General features: G+C 41.4%; 1 protein-coding gene across 1 annotated transcript; it reads right to left on the minus strand.

The window, feature by feature from the left end:
- Nucleotides 1-7: 7 nt before the first annotated feature.
- On the minus strand, nucleotides 8-6,120 carry LOC103720094 (protein NRT1/ PTR FAMILY 2.13-like). The gene is made up of 4 exons (XM_008809638.6): nucleotides 5,564-6,120; nucleotides 5,238-5,455; nucleotides 1,498-2,078; nucleotides 8-963 (listed from the first exon to the last, which is right to left on the minus strand). Exons 1-4 carry the CDS (start codon nucleotides 5,715-5,717, stop codon nucleotides 111-113), a joined length of 1,806 nt encoding a protein of 601 aa, XP_008807860.1. The 5' UTR covers nucleotides 5,718-6,120; the 3' UTR covers nucleotides 8-110.
- Between the last annotated feature and the right edge of the window lie 12,929 nt (nucleotides 6,121-19,049).

Below are 19,049 nucleotides of genomic sequence, written 5' to 3' on the forward strand. Positions count from 1 at the left end.
TGGAACATTTGATAAAATTTTTAAATTTTGTCTGAATTTAAAATCACTGATATTACAGCCGAATTGTCCCCGAACACTGAATATACCTTCCCCGGTACTCTCCCCTGTGCCTAAGCGGCCGGCCTCTCCTCGCTCTCTTCCTTGGGTTGCACCTCCGGAAGACCCTTGTAACGGTAGAAATGAGCAGCCACCAGGAAATAGAGGGTATTGACGACACCAAAGACGGCTATGAGATAATAGAAGTAGTCGAGCCTGTTGGCGTTGACGTTGTTGTCGTCCTTGAGCCAGGTGGTATACTTCCTGACGGCGACCACGAGGATGGCGCTGAGGTAGCTCCCCCCGGCCAGGCTGCAGTTGAAGAGGGCGCCCGCCATGGTCTGCATGTGCTCGGGGAATTGCCTGTTGTAGAACTCCACCTGCCCCACGGCGTTGAACGCCTCCGCGATGCCCATCAGAACGAGCTGCGGTGCGAGCCATGCGGCGGGCAGCGGCGAAGACCCGTAGAGACCGCCGTGGGCCACGGCCGAGTTCCGCCGCATGCGCTCCACCAGGCCCGCCACCACCATGGACAGCGCGGATATCACGATCCCTGCCCCCTGCCTCTGGAGAACGGTGATCCCGCTCTCCATCCCGGTCAATCTCCTGGCCAGCGGGATGAACACCTGGTCGTAGACGGGAATGAACAGGGTCAGGGCGAGCAAGGCGACGATGGGAACGGAGGCGCTGGGGATCTGGAAGTGCGGGCCGATGTGGCGATCCATCTGTAGGCATTGGAGAACGACGAAGGTCCACTGCTGGGACAATGCCACGAAGCAGGCGAGGCCCGCCGGCCAGATGGGCAGAATGCGGATCAGGCACTTCACTTCTTCTATCTGTTGGACGCTGCATAGCCTCCATGAGCTCGCCGGGGTGCCGTCTTCTTTCCTATCCCCCTCGCATACCACGGCAGCTTTGTTCAAGAAACTGCAAAATTTAGAGAGCAACTTTGTTCAGGAATCTGATCAGGATCCACAACCACTTTGTTCTGCTTGGGATTTTTATTCTGCTTTTCCCACCAGTCACACCCCAATCCTAGTTTTTCAATCCAACCTTAGTGGAGTTATAATAGGGATCATTAATGTCCCCCTGGTTTCCAAATTCCGCTCAAGTTTACATTAGAGATAGTATTAGTTTCTTATCACTAATAAGACTATATCTTTGTAGCCAGCAACCGTTAGTACCATTGCCTGGCATTTGGCAATTTTCTAGTAGAAGCAAGCTTGTCCAGGGTTCGAACCCGGCCAATATCTAAGAGATTCTCAGACACAGTTAAGTCCTGATATTTGGACCTAAAGGCGCACTGCAGCGTACAGTCCGCATCCGAACACTAACACTAGTCCCCAGCTTCAATTGCGTGGAAAGTAAACGCCCAAGTCCCGAGGCACCGAGATACGAGGCGTCCACTGCCACCGTGCATGCAGTTAAATAAAATTATACCAAATCGGAGCAAACAGTGACCTGAACTGCAGCGTGAGTGGAAGCTTCATCACCCTATGGCTCACCGTCGGCGGGTCGTACAGCATCCTCTCCTGCTCCACCACATCGTCCTTCGCCGGCAGCTCCAGCTTCCGCTTCCTGTACGCCGCCACACACACCTGCGCAACGCCGGAGAACACGCTGCCCTCCGCCGGCACGTACACGTAGAGCCTCATCCCAAGGAAGAACAAGGCGATCGAAACCACCATCAGGCCCGCCGGGATGCCGAACCCCACCGGCCAGCTGACGCTGCTCTGGATGTACACAATTAAGGTCATCGCCAATATGATGGCGGCGGTGGAGGTGCAGTAGTACCAGTTGAAGAAGCTGGCGAGGCCACGCCGGCCGGACTCGGTGGTCATGTCGAACTGGTCCACGCCAAAGGGGAGGTTGCACGGCCGGATGCCGCCGGAGCCGATCGACATGAGGGCCAGCGAGAGCATCAGGATGCCGATCTGGGCCCTTGTTGGGCCCGCGCATTGCCCGGCCTGCTCCGCTTCGGGGCTGCAGCTCGCCGGCCGGAGCTGGGGGATTGCCGCCGTGATGGTCAGCACCACCATTCCCTGTAGTTTTTTTTTTTTTTTGTCCATCATCATTAATATTAGATTAATAAAATTATCCGGCAGCCGTTAAAATCCTCTTTTTAAAATATGTATACATATATATATATATATATCCATCGAAATAGACACTATTAACTATTATTAGATTAGGTATAGAGAGGACCCCAGGAGCATGTGATGCATTAAATGCTCCCTGTCAAAAATCCGAAAGTTAAGCAGGCTGGTCGCCCTAAAGTTTCAATTAATACCATTTTAACAATTGAAGGCATGTGAGAGGTTGGAAGCTTTAGCAACACTCCTATCTCTATCTGGAATTAAATGGTTTTGATTAAATGTGCCAGTTGACAAGAGGGAGACCTTGATTTTGAGAGAACATATCCTTGCTCGAGGACTTTAGATTATACAAATACCTATTCCCAAAAGAAAACCAAAAAATACAAGTATATGATATTAATGTCCCTTATGGTCAAACCAGTAAAAGCCACCAAGCTATGCAGATTGGTAATTATCATTCGAGATTGGACTCCACAAAAGATGGTCATGATGTTTAATTTTAATGGGACATTGCTGGATCACCATGTCAGCTAGTAACCAGGCCAAGTTCTTCCAAACTTTTCGAGTTGGGTCTATTTAACCGAAACATTAAATTTGAAGCTGTGGGCCAACTACCATTTCGATTTTCGAATTAGATATCTGATCATACGTTCCAAGGATAACCTCGAGACTTGGTGATATTTTCTTCCCCTCCCACATTTTCTTCACTCCAAACGAGGAGTATAGTCCTAGAAATATTGGACTGGTATTTTAAGACTTTCTTAATCTCCTGCATCCCATCAATCAAAGGATTATGAGGGCTCTTTTAAGTGATTGGGCTGAAAATCCTAATGAAGTCATGGATTGGACTACTCCCCACAGCATTCTGCCCTGCTTGCGGTTCTTTCTTGTTCTTCTCTCTGTGGCCTTCCAATACAATCAGTAAAGTTATAAGATTGTAGGCTATACTAGGGCTATATTCATAAATAGTCAAGAGTAGCTTTGGAGTAGACTAGTCTGCAGCTACTTTTGAATATTTATGAATATAGATTGAGTCTAGCCTATAATTTTATAATTTTACTGGTTGTACTAATCTAATCTAATCCATGAATTTCATAGTTCTTAAAATTTTATAACAATAAACATGGTACCTCTAACAACTTTCGACTTTTGTATCCCTGATATATTTGTGACAACACTTCTTTTTTTATTACCCGCTAAATCAAGGGATTTTTTGAATTATTTTTCAATCTTATCTAAACTGCCGATCATTAGCAATACAATATACCCAAACACGATTTCTATAGATAGCCAATCATTGGCCGTGTAGGGTAGCTCTATTACAAACTCCAAACGCATGAATCCGCCTAACTCTGACGGAAGCTGGGGTTTGGTTGGACCCGTTTTGGAATCTTATTAAACCAGCATGACCACATTAAAGAAGTTTTGCCAATCACGTTTTTTGACGCGGACATTTATATCGCATTCCAAAACTCAATAATAGAAAGCTGGAAATGTATATTATAGTATTACATATCTTCTATAATAATTCAATATTGCACAGCTTAAACGGAACTGGATTATTTTACTATTATGTTCCATCACAAATCATGAAATCACACCTAAGGGGCTCAAGGGACCGCATCATTTGCGCCATGAAGATAGTAAAATTAAATCAAGGCTTCCCGAGTAGAATAGCTAATAGATTGGGGGGCGTAAAAGTAAAATAGACAGCAGGCTTGCGTGCAAGTATAGTGCTGCTTTAAATTATATAAGACAAAAGAATTTAACGTCTATTCTTTAGTTGCTCCTAGACTGGCAGGCCAGTACTCGCGGCAGGACTACACATGCTTATCCTTGCGGTTCAGGGAACTTCTTTGAGGCTTCATTTCCTTCACATGTTTTCCAGCAACTTAACATGCAAAGAAGAGTTTGAACACTATGGATGGTCTGTATTTTTGAATGCAAAAATACAAGTTCAATTTATGGGTCTCCGTAAATGAAAAAGTTTATGGTATAGTTTCTAGCATATTACTTTCTGCACTCTTATTACAATATCTTCAGGCTAACTATCTAACTTTTATAATTAGATTAAGAGTAGTCCCCTAAGTTATATCATGGAGACAAGTTCTTCCTTGCCTATCTTATTCATTACTGTATATGCTTATAATTAGTATGCAAATTTCAAAAACTACCGTGTATTATTCTAATCAAAATCATCTAAGGTACATTTAGCTTAAGCGTAATAGAGTAAACTAAAAAGAAGTATGAGTAATATTATATAATATTGGGGACTAACTTATAAAAATTTGAAAAAAAATAAAAAATTCTAATGGGGTTGAAATCGGATCGAATATGGATCAGATACTAGATACATGTATATCCATTTGACGAATATAGATGTAGATACGAATGTTAATCGAATGCAAAAATTTATATTCATATTTATTTTGAATAAATATGAATGTAATTCAGAAACACGAAATATGAATATTAGTCTGATAATTAAATTTTATAGCTATAGAATCAAAAATATTAGTAAAAAGAGATAAAATAAATTATAACGTGTTAATATATTATTTATTTTTTAAAAATTTCAATGCTACATAAAATAAAATTAAATATTTTTAGATATTTATATTTTATTTGTTTATAACATATCTGGATATGAATATAAATATTAATTAAATGCTTGAATATTTATTTATATACCAAAAATACTTTGGTCTTGGATCCCAAGCAAATCAACAAGCTCCAGCGAATTAAATGCCGGCCGAACCGTATCATCCACAACTCTCTGGTGCGAAAGAGCGTGACCTACCCCGTGTCCCGATACCCAACAAAAACGTGCAAGTCCTTGATAGCGACAACTAAAACCGTCCCCCTAATCAAACCTAGAATCTCAGATCAACGGCTCACGATCGATTTCTTCCCATCACAGAGTTCCTCGGAACATTGCCGGAGTTGGCGGTGCCGTCGGTTCACTCACACCCCACTTTCTCGCGGCAGACAACAAAAAAAAAAAAAAGCATACAGAAAGAAGGGGACGGTTAAGCGGCGGGGCGGATGGGTCGTGTCGAAGGAAATAAAAGTTTTGAGAACGCGGAAGAAGAAGAGGCGGCGTACCAAGAGGGAGGCGATGGAGGCATACGCGAGGGTGCGAAATCGGCCCCAGTAGGCGTCGGAGATGAAGGCCCCCAGCAGCGGCGCCGAGTTTACGACCCCACTGTAAACGTTCACCAAATTCGCCGCCGCCACCTTCTTCATGTGGTACTTGCTCACCAGATACACCGTGAAGTTCGCCGTCAGCCCGAACGACGCCACCCTCTCGAACGTCTCATTCCCTATCATCATATAAATCAATTTTTCCCCCCCCATTAATTCCATCCATCTGCTGAACAACCGATCATGATAACAATGCAAAGAGGAAGAGGTATTAATTGGAAACGAACCGATGATGTACGGCATGCATTTCCAGCCCCCAGGCTTCCTCCTTTCCACCGCCTGGAGATTAGCATCGTCTCCGTCCACCGCCACCACTTCTTTGCGGGCGGAGGGCGAGCATTTCAAAAAGTTGATGAAGAACCCCCACCAAGATTTCTCCATTTCTCCCTGTCCTTGTGGGATCTTGATCTATTTTTCGAGTTCACCCATATCTCGGGGTGAGGTATATATATATAAATAAACAAATGTCATGGAGTTGGAGAATAACAGTGGGCGGCGACAGGGGGGTCTGGGACCATTTATTAGAGAGAGAAGAAGTAGGGTCTGAGCGAGGGCTGGGGAGTGAGTGGGAGAAATGAAACGGATCGGGGTTGTATCTTTCGCGCTAAAGTAAGGATTTTACCTTCCTTCCTGCGAATACACCGTTGGGTCATGTCCGCACAGCTCTCAAAGCGATACGAACTAGTCATTCATCCGCTGCACAGCTCTCAAAGTGCACGGCTGATGATCCAACGGTGGATTCGCGCGAAGGAAGGTGAAGCCTTCTTACGCGCGGGAAAGATACAAGAAGCCGCTGTCCAAATGAAACGCCCCAAAGAGGAGAGACGCGCCACGTGTTGATGGATCTGCAAGACTGCAATCATTGGTTCAAGTCATGGGGGTGGCGTTTCGGTCCACCGCCTTTTCCCCACCTGTTCCCGTTTTCTTTTTTTTTATATGACTGTGGACCGGAGAAGTCTATTTCGAAGAAATTTAGCTGGACCAGTCCAACCAAAAATACACACCTGTACACAGGTCAAAAGCCATACAAGGTGGCCCTTTGTGGTTGGACTGGTCTACCACTGGGCTGGTGGTCCGGGTCCAACCAGTAATTTCGCCGGGGAAAAGGGCTCTCGTGCGCACGTTTTTTGTGGCTCCCAGGTCCTTCACGGGAGTGCTGGGAAGAAACGGCCTAACCCTAGTGAGAGTTAAAACCTTCGTTCCTCATCCTCAACTATCCACCGAAAGTTTCCCAAAATATTTAAAGCTGGATATAGAATTAGATTCCAATAATGGCAAACGTAGTTTACATACGGTAGAACATTTTTATTAGGGATGCAGCAGATATGTCCAAAAAATATATAAGAGAGAGAGAGAGAGAGAGAGAGAGGTGCAAAATAGCCAGCTCATTAGTACATTGAGTTTTAGGATACATTTGGATATCTTTACATACTTTTTCTATTTACATCTTGACATCCTTATCGCATAGTTAGCGTTGCAGTGTCCGCCAGTCCACATAAGTTATGGGCTAGATTTGCTTTGATACCATTTATAACAATCTAAAACGTCATTAAAAAAGATTAGCCGAAATGTATTATTTGAATTTTTTGATTCTGTATAATTACCTAAGATCTATCCAATGAATAACCAATATAAAACTAAATACATACCTGCACAGATCTTTACAAAATTACTAAAGTCTTAGAAGTATTTTTATGATAGATTTAAGTCCCAGCAAAAAAAAAAGTAGTTGATGGGGACATAATTAATAAATACTACATTGATAGTACAACGCTATAGGTCTAACGTTCTCATTCAGGGCAAACAAACATAAAATTTATTTTACTACAACCATAAACCCATTGAACTAACTATTAAAAAATGTAGCTGCGGATGTAAGATCTGCAACCACATGCAACCCCCAACCACGTCCTCGCATCCCTTTCTTGATCCCCCGCTACTTGTGAATTGCAATATTACTCCAACTTTTCAGCTGGACAAGCAAAATAGGTTTGATTAATAGATGCATAGATGGTAGTTCCTTAATTTGTTCCTCTAGCTGAACTTTCTGCTGCTTAGGTCAGGCTTCTGGCTGCAATTTACTTACTTTATGCTAATAAAATTAGAGTCCAAGGTGATTTGCTTGCAGTCATTTCATGACTTCAAGGAGGAGGGACTTTGGATCGTCCTTATTTGTGGGAAATTTGGAGCTTCTCTACTTCCAAGTCTTCGTTCCAGGCTTCATTCCAGTCTGATTCGCACATTTTACGGGGAGGGAACCGATCAGCTGGCTGAAGGCAGCTTTGCTGCTTCCTTAATTTGGTTGAACCGTTGCACTTATTTCTTTTTTTTTTTTTAGCTTTAGTTGCACTTATTTCTTTTGGATGAGCAAACGACCACATGAAATAATGACACGGCAGCCGTCCTGGCTTTAGACTTTAGAGGACTACGGTGACCCAACAGTGCCCTCACTCGGTGGGCAGATGTGCAGATATTTAACTGCCGAGCGATGGAACATTCACAAAAAAAGAAATAATTTTATTAAAATATTTTTTTCTAAAAAATTGATCATGCTTAAATATATAATATCTGAAAAAGTAGCTTTTTATGTTTGGTTGACGATTAAAAAAAAAAAAAAAGGCACATTGGAGGATGACTTATGTTTGTTTATGCATCTATTTTTTTAAAAGAAGCTGTATAAAATATTAGTTATGTCCTTAATAAAGAGAAAAACCCTACTGCATTCTAAAAACTTAAACAGTATTTTCGAAGAAAAAAAAATATCTCAATTCTCGATCAGTAGAAAAGTTCAATTAAATATCAGATATTTTTCTGTTTTTCTGTTTGATCATACTTTTTTCGCTCCTGTTCTAGCAAACCAATTAAATGTGTCGTGATTGCTGGTCAAGATGCCTAAAAGGAAGTCTAGAAGTGCCGATAAAAGAACCCAAGCCACGTCCATGCCGACCAAGTTATATATCTTGAACTGCTTTCCACCTTCCTAAAGGCACAAAGTCCCTTTTGATCATCTGGGTGCTTCTGGTTCTTGTTATTGATCCACGTTACAATATAGCTTCAGGACTTTCCTCCTTTTGTTTTTTTTTTTTTGGGTATAATAGCTTGAGGACTTGCGGTGCCCGAAAGCCATCTTGATTTGACATCAATCCATGAGCGAGGCAAGTCCAATCTTGGGGCTCTTCACCTGCATTGCTCTGTCACATTTGCTCTAGAAAAGGCGTTCGGGCTTTATTGGGTGCATTTCATACTCTGAATCTACCCGCTCTAGCAGCAAAAAAAAAAAAAAATGAAAAAAGGGAGGAAGAAGAAGGAGGAGGGACGCTGTGGGTACTTACTGGTGGAGGTTGGCCAATTTAGTGACTGAAATAGGTCTTATTAAAAGCAAGTAATTTGAGTCTAATGATGATGGACAACAGGAAAAATTAAAATCTGGAGCTGAACAGAATCGAGCTTCCGGCCAGAGACATCAGAGAGTTTCAATTGATAGTATAAAGATATGGTCTGGTTTTTTAAAGTTATGTTCTTAGTTTTATTCTTTGAGAGAAAGGGACTGCATCCACTTCATTTTTAGTGATTCCTAAGAGTTGTTCTGGTACACACGCTACCTCTTCTAATCAATGCACTATATTGGTGTCCCTCTCAAAGTTTGTTTGGTTTTGAATTAATTAGGCTTAGGGAAAGACAATGATGCTTGCCTATGGGATAATAGTCTAGAGGGTTAATTGGACTGAGGTTCTTTAAGGTTGAGTCTCCGGAAACTCTGCTGCTACTTGGAATTAAAGCTTGATAGATTAATGTTAATCACATTCTAAGTCTAATTTTAAGTTGAGTTAGACAAGATTTTTTTTTCTTAGAACTTAATTTGAACAGCTCAGTTCACATATCAGAACCAAATCAAATATGACTACAGTTGGTTGATAATTGAAATTCCAGCCCTACCCTAAACAAATTTAATGCATGATGTATATATATATTATTACACTACGTTCACATAAGTTGCTAGATCAAGCACTTAATTACCAACCTCCTGACCAAGAAAAGGAAGGGATATTTTTTTTTCCAAGTTAGATTTCGGGAAAACCTCCAGCAAACTCAAATGGCACTTCATTCTGACCTCTTCATAGCGGAGAGGATTTGGTGCAAAATGGATTACCTCTTCATTGTTATCAATCCTTTTTACCTGTTTATGATGTCCCTATTTCACCTCCCTTCATGGCTTTGGGCATTTCCTGACAGACACTGGAAAAATTCTTTTACGGTGTGGTAGAATTAGTTAATTGGCAGATAGTTTGCAAGGATTAAAAACAAAGAAGGTGAAGTCGGAATTTTAACCTCCTAGATTACCGCTGCTCACTAAAAGGACATGGAGGTAATTACAAAGTAATAACGGACGACCATAGACAGCTCGAGCAGGCTCGGCTTGACATCAATTGGGATAACTCGTATCCTTTTAGCATATATACATCCAAAATGATCAAAAAATAACACATTTTTCAAATACATGGTCACGAGCTATATGGACAATTTTCAGACACTCGTTCCCGCTGATTGGTACTCTCCTTGCAGGATCACGGCTCAAGAGGTGCCCAACAAATTAGTGGTCCAATCGAGCTAAAGAGGAATATGTTTGTCTACAGGAAAAGAGCACAGTGATAGGCACCCGTCTTCACGAGCTCACAACAGTTGAAAAGATTCTGAAGTGAGTTCACCAACAAGCACAATGCTCCAAGAATATAATGCAACCCCACTTAGTTATTCATGCTACGTGCATGGTGTTATTTTACGGAGACACGTCGGTGATCCGTAAATTTAACGGATGCATTTGGATCCTCTCCAGTTCCTGCATCAATCATGCAACAATCGATTACCTTTTCCATACAATGGTCATCATTATGCCGTCCAATGAACCATGACAAGAAAAATTAATAAGCAGGGCCCATCACGTACATATATCTATCTTCTCCATTTACCTATCATTGTCATATTGACCAATGGCTGGTTAGTGACTGAACCTGACCTCCCTCACGCCACGAATTTTGTCCATCGGACATTGAATTGCCGGCGACTCAGCCTGAAGTCATTATCGCAGCCAGGACAAGACTAGTGCCCATCATATGACAATAAAAGGTGAAGCCGGGTCCATCCGTAGCGTGCGGAGATGGTGGATTGGGGATGGCGACGGGCGAGAGAAGGATGGCACAAAAATACGGTCAACCGAGCAATATATATATATATATATATATATATATATATATATATATATATATATATATATATATATATATATGTTGGTGGAAAAATGGACCACCCCACAAATGTAATCATAGCACCCAAATCCATCAGCAAGCTCGAGCTCATCCTAAGTGATTGGGCTCTTCCGCTCTCGAGCTCATCCTAAGTGATCGGGCTCTTCCGCTCTCGAGCTCATCCTAAGTGATCGGGCTCTTCCGCTCTCGAGCTCATAGACCAGAGAGCCGAGACCAGAGAGCCGAGACCAGAAGGCCGAGACCAGAGAGCCGAGACCAGAAGGCCGAGATCAGAGAGCCGAGACCAGAGAGCCGAGACCAGAAGGCCGAGACCAGAGAGCCGAGACCAGAGAGCCGAGACCAGAAGGCCGAGATCAGAGAGCCGAGACCAGAGAGCCGAGACCAGAAGGCCGAGACCAGAGAGCCGAGACCAGAAGGCCGAGACCAGCAGGCCGAGCCCATGCCTTAGCCAAATATCCAATTTCAACCTAACCCTCTAAGGGACCTGACAACTCCACTACAACCTGCCACCATCTCTGAGCCATCAAGACACAAGATCTCCGCAGGTATTCGGCACGACCTACCATTAATGCATGAGACCCCCTCAGGTCTCCGATGCACTCAGTCATTTAATGAACACGGCCCAAGACGATCTCCGGATCACTGAACCATCAGAGCGTATGGCTCTCCCTGACCGCCGGTTCATTCGGTAATAAATGCACTTACCATCCACGGACCCCAGGCCCACCACGGCCGGCGGTTCAACCACTCCAACAGGTTCGATCGACCGTGACAACTCCCTGATTTCGGTCTGATCCGGTCCCGTTCTTTACTACGCCATTAATGGGCCAAATCGTGCCCTATTATTACAGAACAGGACAAACCTCCTGTCACCTCCCAGGTAACCAAATCCTTCTATAAAAGGAAACCTGGGGGGAAGAGGAAGAGGGACCGAAAGCCCGAGAGAACCCTCCTAGACCGGGTAGAAAGAAGTGAACAACACACACAATTGAGGAAATAAATCCTCTTCATCTTCTCCACATACTCTCTCCTCCCCGCTCTCTCCATACTTGCCCCCTCTGACTTAGGCATCGGAGGGCCGGCGCCGGGGAGCCCGGCCACCGGCTTTTTTGCAGGACAGGACAGGACTGGACGCACCACCCCTCTTCGGACGCTCCCACGCCCCACGGTGGAGGACGCAGCCGGCCGGCGCACCGCCGTCCGCCCCCTGTAGCAGCGGAGCTCCTCCTTCCCCGGCTTCGCGGCGGCCCCCGGGTCCAATTTCCAGCAACAATATATATATATTGATTAAAGTTTTTGAAGAACGGAAAAAAAAATATATTTTTATATAAATAAGATTTTTGTATTTATGAAAAAATTATTTAGGATAAAAATATTTAATTTTTACCAGCTGAAAATTAGGATAAGTTTTTTTCTAAAAATATTCTTAGCTTTTGAAGTAGAATGGAGCAAGTTTTTTTCGTTAGTAAGAATATAATATGTATTGGACATAATTTTGTTTAGAAAGATAAATGTTTAACCAAATATAAATTATTATATAATATATTATTTTTTTATGATTTAGTAAATATCTAAAGACTATTTTTTTAGGTATTATATATTTATAAATTATTTTTATAAAAAATATTTGAATAAAAAAAAGTATGGACCAAATGAGTTTGCATAATAAACGTCTGCGTTTCCAAAAACAGAAAAGAAGCGAGCAATATGAATTCAGACTCGTGATGTGGTTGACCATACACCAAAAGGGAGGAAGATACCACATATAGGTTGCATCAACGGTGATTACCCAAATCTTATCCTTTTGATAGGGACCTGGGAACCACCGGACACGAATGTGGACGGGCACCCGTATTTTTTGCGGCTAGGCAAATCCTTGACGCCTACCTTTGACGATTGGGTGCTTGTTCACACCCTTGAATAAATTATTTAATTGTTCGTGCCACCAAATTAAAAAAAAAAAAAAAAAATTAAGAAAACACTAAGATACTGCCAACCTGGGGATCATAGTCGTTAGGTTGGTTCTTGGTTCTATATCAGCAACAAAATTTACTTTGGATGGCTTAGAGTTACTTGTCTTATTGGTATGCTTAATCAAGAGAAAGGAGTATTTGATATATGCCTAGGATCTTAGCTGTTACAATTTTTTTACCATATATCTGGGAAATATACTTCTGTTTAAGTATATGGTATGTTTTTGTTTTTTTGTTGCTTTTTTCTTTCTTGGTTGCATGCCAGAAGGTGAATACGTAGGAGTATATGTGTAAAAGAAAATTGGGCGAATGTCATCAACAAGCCATAGAACCCAAATCACACCCTGACAAACTCTGAGACCGCCCCAACCAAAGCTGCATTCTCCGTCGCCCCCACCTCAGTGTTCGGCCACAAAAAAAGGGTATCGCCCTCCGATCCGCCATCTTCCATTCATCTGGATCTGAAAAAGTCAACCAGAACTCGTCTGATCGAGCTCTCCTCCTCCAACCGTTGTCCTTCCCCATCCCTCAAAGATCGGATCATTCTCCTCTGCCTCCTGATGATGGTCGACCAGTGGAAAAATCGAGTGTTCCTATTTTCCTCCTTCATCCACTGGACCCAGGACTTATGTCTCCAGAATACCTCCTGCTGCCTCAAGAGGGGTGATGCGTGGCGAGCTTCTGCCACAGGACACTCATGTCGGCCTCTGGCAGCCCACCTAAATAGTCCTCCCTCCTCTGGAGCTCTGCAATGGACACCTCCACATCCTCTAACCTCCTGAAGATATTCCCTACTACCTCATGGTTCCACCTTCAAAGTCTGCATTTGATAAGCTCTAGCCTGCATGAAACCTTCTGTATGGCATCACCCCACACCAGTATCGCCCAGGCCTCCCGAACAATGTTTCAAGATTAGAGGTACGACAACAACATCTTCTCAAAGCGGCATTTGGGGTGATGGCTAGAGTAAACGGCTATAGAAATCAAGAGAGGGCAATAATCAGAGGCAATCCGGGCTAGATGACGCACCTGGTAGGCTGAAAAACGTTGAATCTAGCATGGTGATGCAACAGCCCTATCAATCATCTCTCAAACCCTGGCAGGGCAAGCACATTCACTTTTCTCAAAAAAGAAAAAGCGAAGTTTATTTTTCTCAACAATACCAGAGTTTATACTTTTTGTCTACAACTAATAATATTTTTCTTGCTATTTTTTTCTCATGAATTTTCTAATATGATGTATTGAACAACCTAGTGCCTGTGCTTTTCATATTATTGTTTTTTTTTTTTTTAGTTATCATCTATGTTGTTACCTCCACAGCCTTCTCGAAATGAAATACAACTCGAACACTTTACCTTTCACCAAAGAAAGAAAAACGAGCAGTGTACACAAAATTGAGATAACCTTACTTATCACATAGACGATACTTGTAGTAACAAATGGCACTAGCCCCTTTCCTTGTTATCCGTGGAGACTCGAGAGTCTGGCATGCTCGCCGGAACCTGCTGCTTAGTGGTGGTTGATGTCGAGCTTGGCTCGGTCTGGCTATGCTTCAAGATAGAGCATCCTCTATCTTAATGCCCTTAGGGCTCAAGCCTTTTTCATCTCCAGTCTCTAGCCTCCTTCCGGTTGCTGCCTGACTTGCCGACATGGTGGATAGTCTCTTTGCACGGCTAGGAAACCAACCAAGCCCACTCACATCCTGACGTCTTGTCTTCATGGTTTGAGATTGAGTGCCTTATCTTCCTAACCAGTCTCTCACTAGGTTACATCCCCTTCCTACTCAACTTGCAGTTTTGCTGGCCATGCCTCATTGCTCCGTTGGCATCCCCTTCTCCGGTCTCCCTAATGCCATCTCCACCATTCAATTTTTCGCACAACAACTCACCTGCTATTTGATCTTATTTGATCTTCATCTAGCCTCAATGGCTCAAGTTATCAACTGCCTTTGCTATGTATTCCTACATAGATTAGAAACTTAGCCCTGATCTTTTTGTCAACCACTTAGATTGGATCAAATTTGGTACACTGTGGATTGCTAGCTGACTAAACTCAAACTGAGATTCTATCTCCTCTCTCTCTTTCTCTCTCTAGATAGGCTCAAGGATCTTAGTGTAAGCCTTGCTTTTCTTGTTTCTCAGATCTAAGTTGACCCAAAAGCCCTAAACTGCCTCGATACTCAAGCAGTAGACCGGCCCATTACTTCAGCCCCAACTAGATCTTTTGAAATTTGGCCACTATTGATCTTCACTTGACCAATTGATTCTCTTTACTCGGACTGACCTGGGCAGTTAGGCACTGTCACCTGACCGAACTGATTTGGGGGCATGAAGTCATTCTCTAATAGTGTTTAATTTTAATTTCGCTCAACTTCTGGAATGATGATGAAATTAATAATATTAAAATAGGTACACCTGATCAGTCTAACTGAAGTGAAATTTTTTAAGCGAAAAGATGTAAATAACCTAATGCTTCAAAGTGTATTTTCTAAATTTTTGATAAAATAATAATTAGTTAAATTTGATTATAATATCTATTTTATACTTAATTAAATAGGTCAGGCATGTTAATATTATGATAGAAAATATTTTTAAAATATATAATGTGCTATATTACGAAGTTTAAAAAATATGACTGGACAGATTATGAAAAATTTATTTTATATGCATATATTCTCAGCACGGCTATAACCTGGCCCTACCAGTGAGATTATTTATGGACTTTGTCGATTTATAATATGAGAAACTGGTTTCGACACCGTACTGCCGGTGATTAGAATAGTAGTATTTAGACATCGTACTACTGAATTAATAATAGTGGTATTTGACATTTATGCATTTTGACCCATGCCACTCAATTACGTAGCCATAGCCTGATGTTGGATTTCTAATATCAATTTATGAAAATAATAATAAATTTCAAAAAAGAAATATGCATTATTCGAGAAATGATTTATTTTTCGATCAATATTTTGTGCTTTAACTAATTATTTAGCATGCTTTGACTTCACTTTGGGATACTATGTTACTTGTTGGACTAGTGTAGCTCATTATTATGTTTTTTCTATTTTTTAAATCTATATGTATGATTGCTCGGGACTTGAGGGTGCTCTAATTCTGAAGATACTTTCAATTATTGGCATCTTAGTGAGACTGGTTAGAATATTTTATTTGATTTATATTAATAGTTAATATATGTTGATTTATGTCACTTTGGAACTAATGTAAGAATTATTTGAATAAATTATTAATTAAATAAATTTTTAGAAACTATTATTGCTTTGATATGATCTATAGTCTCACATGCTTGTATAGTCCACCATACAGGTATGCGGCGTTTATTACGTTTTGGGTTCAGAGCGTGACAATGCTAAACCAAACATAAACTACTACGTAATATATCAGTTTTTCCATGACCGACCAAACATCCAAAAACCACCTTCTCAAGTATCATATATCCACATATCAACTTTTTTTTTAAAAAAATATTTCAATGAAAAAAAAAATTCATGGACCAAATGAGTTCATAGTATTTGACTTAGTATTTGGCTTCAACCAGCGTCAATATATGGTCAACAGATGCATATGTGTGTGTGAGTGAGATTAAAGTTTTTAAAGAAGAGAAATAAGAAAATATTTTTTTAAAAAATAATATTTTTATACTTTATGAAAAAATTTATTTAGGATAAAAAATTTAATTTCCACCAGCTAAAAATTAGAATAATTTCTTTTCTAAAAATATTCTTAATTTTTCAAATAGAATGGAGAAAGTCTTTTTCATTATTACGAATATAATATGTATTTGATTTCTAAAAAAGTAGAAGCTCAACTAAATATAAACTATTATATAATATATTATTTTTTTATGACTGGCCAAATATTCAAAAACTACTTTCTCAATCATCATATATCTACGAATTATTTTTTTAAAAAATATTCTAATAAAAAAATTTATGGACCAAATGAGCACTACAACAAAATAGACTTTTTTCGACTCTTTTCCGCCGATGCTATAAAAAAGCATCGGCAAATTTCGAAGTAGTGCTGAAATTGGTAGACACTTTTTTTATAACGTCGGGTGAAATTCAATTAGACGATGCTTTAAAGCACGTCCGAGGGAAAAAAAAAAGGCAATAAAGCCAACCCCCTCCCTTTTTCCTCCCTGAACCCCCTGCCTTTTTCTCTCTCTCTCTCTCTCTCTCGCATGCGGGGAACAAACCCTAACCCTTTCACCCAGCCGCCATCATCCTAGCCCACCCCATCCCCCCTCCTTCCTCCCCGATCCAACTTGGCTACCTCTCTCCCCCCAAACCCCCCACTGAGCTTTGGATCCTCCTCCTCCTCCGAGCTTTGAGGACGACCCCGCGCCGTCGAGAAAGGTGTTCTACCCCTCCATGCTGAGGATACAGCGGTGGCGGCGGGCGGGCTATGGTTCGACGAGATTAGCAGCCATGGATGCAGGCAAATGGAGGCCAAGTTCGTGAGTTTCAAGGCTCCTGTCCATCTTGTAAGTTTCATCTCCCCCTCACCTCTCCATCCACCTTTGCAGCCCCATCTCCCTCCAAGAACTCCTCCTCTCACCCTCCCCTCATCGGAGGCACAAGCCGCAGCTCGTGGCAGGGGAGAAATTGGATCAGGCCGTGGCCCATCGCAAGAAAGGAAAGAGCAGGGCTGCTACTTCCGCTGCATCCTCAAGGAACGTTTGAAGGGCTCGGAGGCGGCTGGAGAAGGAGATTGTGAGAGAGGAGAGGGAGTTGGGTCCTTCGGAAGACGACGCGGAAGGGCAAGAAAGTGGAAGCAGAGCTGGCCAAAGGTTACCCACAAGGAGAGGCTGAGTTTGTTCTGATTCTTTAATTTTTCCTTCTAGTTCTTGAGTTTTGATCATAAGTGGGTATGCATCAAGACATAAAATCTAAAGCTCGCAGATGCATTCATCGATCAAATGATTTATGGGTTGTTAAACGATAGAAATTTTGTATTCCGCTAATGTAGATATGGATGTCCCTCTTCCCTCTTGCCCTAAATCATGGAAAATAATTTTTTAAAAAAGATTTAAGGCTAAAGCCGACGCTTATAAGCGTCGGTTTTGAGGCTTTTAGCGACACTTTTAAGCATCGCTAAAAACCGACCTTTTACAATGCTTTTCAAAAGCGCCAGGAAAAACTTTTTCCACTCAGGTATCGTGGACGCTTCGGCATGCTTTGTATAGTGAACGCTTTGCGTACCGTTGATGCAACCTATATTTGGTATCTTCCTCCCTTTGGCTCTAAAGCTGATAGGTATGGTCAACCACATCTTATCCTTTTGATAGGGCCCTGCGAACCACGGGATACCAAAGTGGACAAGCACCCGTATCTTTTGCGGCTAGGCAAATCCTCGACACCTAGCTTTGAAGATTGGGTGCTTGTTCACACCCTTGAATAAATTATTTAATTGTTCGTGCCACCAAATAAAAAATAAAAAATAAAATTTATTAAGAAAATACTAATATACGGCCAACCCACGTATCATAGCCGTTCAGTTGGTTCTTGGTTCTTCATCAGCAACAAAATTAACTTTGGACGGCTTAGAGTTACTTGCCTTATCAGTATGCTGTATGCTTAATCAAGAGAAAGGAGTATTTGATATATGGCTAGGATCTTAGTTGTTACAATTTTTTTACCATATATCTGGTAAATATACTTCTGTTAAAGTATACAGTATGCTCTTGTTTTTTTCGTTCCTTTTTTTCTTTCTTGGTTGCGTGCCTGAAGGTGAATATGTAGGAGTATATGTGTAAAAGAAAATTGGGCGAATGTCATGAGCAAGCTGCTATTGTGAGATAGGCTCTGTTTTTTGAAGCAAAACAGTAACTGAGATCATCATGAACTTAATTACTTGATGAGTATCTTTTAAGTAACAAGGAGGGAATAGCTCATTAGCCCCTATTATAGATGGTGAAACTGGGCACACGGGCATCAGCAAGTTTAAACAAAGTTTGAACTCCATCCACATGGTGGGAGAGATCATATAAGCAGTGAGGTTGGTAGGTTAAAAACAGTATATTATAAAACATTGAGTTTAGATGGGAGGACCTCAATGTAGGTATTCACACAGTATATTTTTCTAAGGAAATACTCGGACCTGCCATGTCCATGAACTGGTTAGGACAAAATCTCGCCAACCCCACATCCATTTAGATACGCACACATATTCAAGGAAGGGCCATATATATATATGTGCATATTAAATAGCCTAGCCTTCATCATCTATGCCCATTTAACAATGATTTCTAGCTGTACCTAATTAATAAGAAAGCTTGTTTTCTTAAAAAAAAATAAAGACATGTATTAAAGCAGCACTAATGCTACATATATCACAGATGATAGCAGCGTTCGTTTTCTCAAAAAAAAAAAAAGAAAAAAGCTAAGTTCATTTTTCTCATAATAATACCAGAGTTTGTACTTTTTGTCTGAAACTAGTAATATTTGTCTTGCT

Source organism: Phoenix dactylifera, chromosome 1 (genome assembly GCF_051530095.1).
Source record: "Phoenix dactylifera cultivar Ajwa chromosome 1, Ajwa_hap1_PhDact_Kaust_v1.1, whole genome shotgun sequence".
NCBI classification, from domain to species: Eukaryota; Viridiplantae; Streptophyta; class Magnoliopsida; order Arecales; family Arecaceae; genus Phoenix; species Phoenix dactylifera.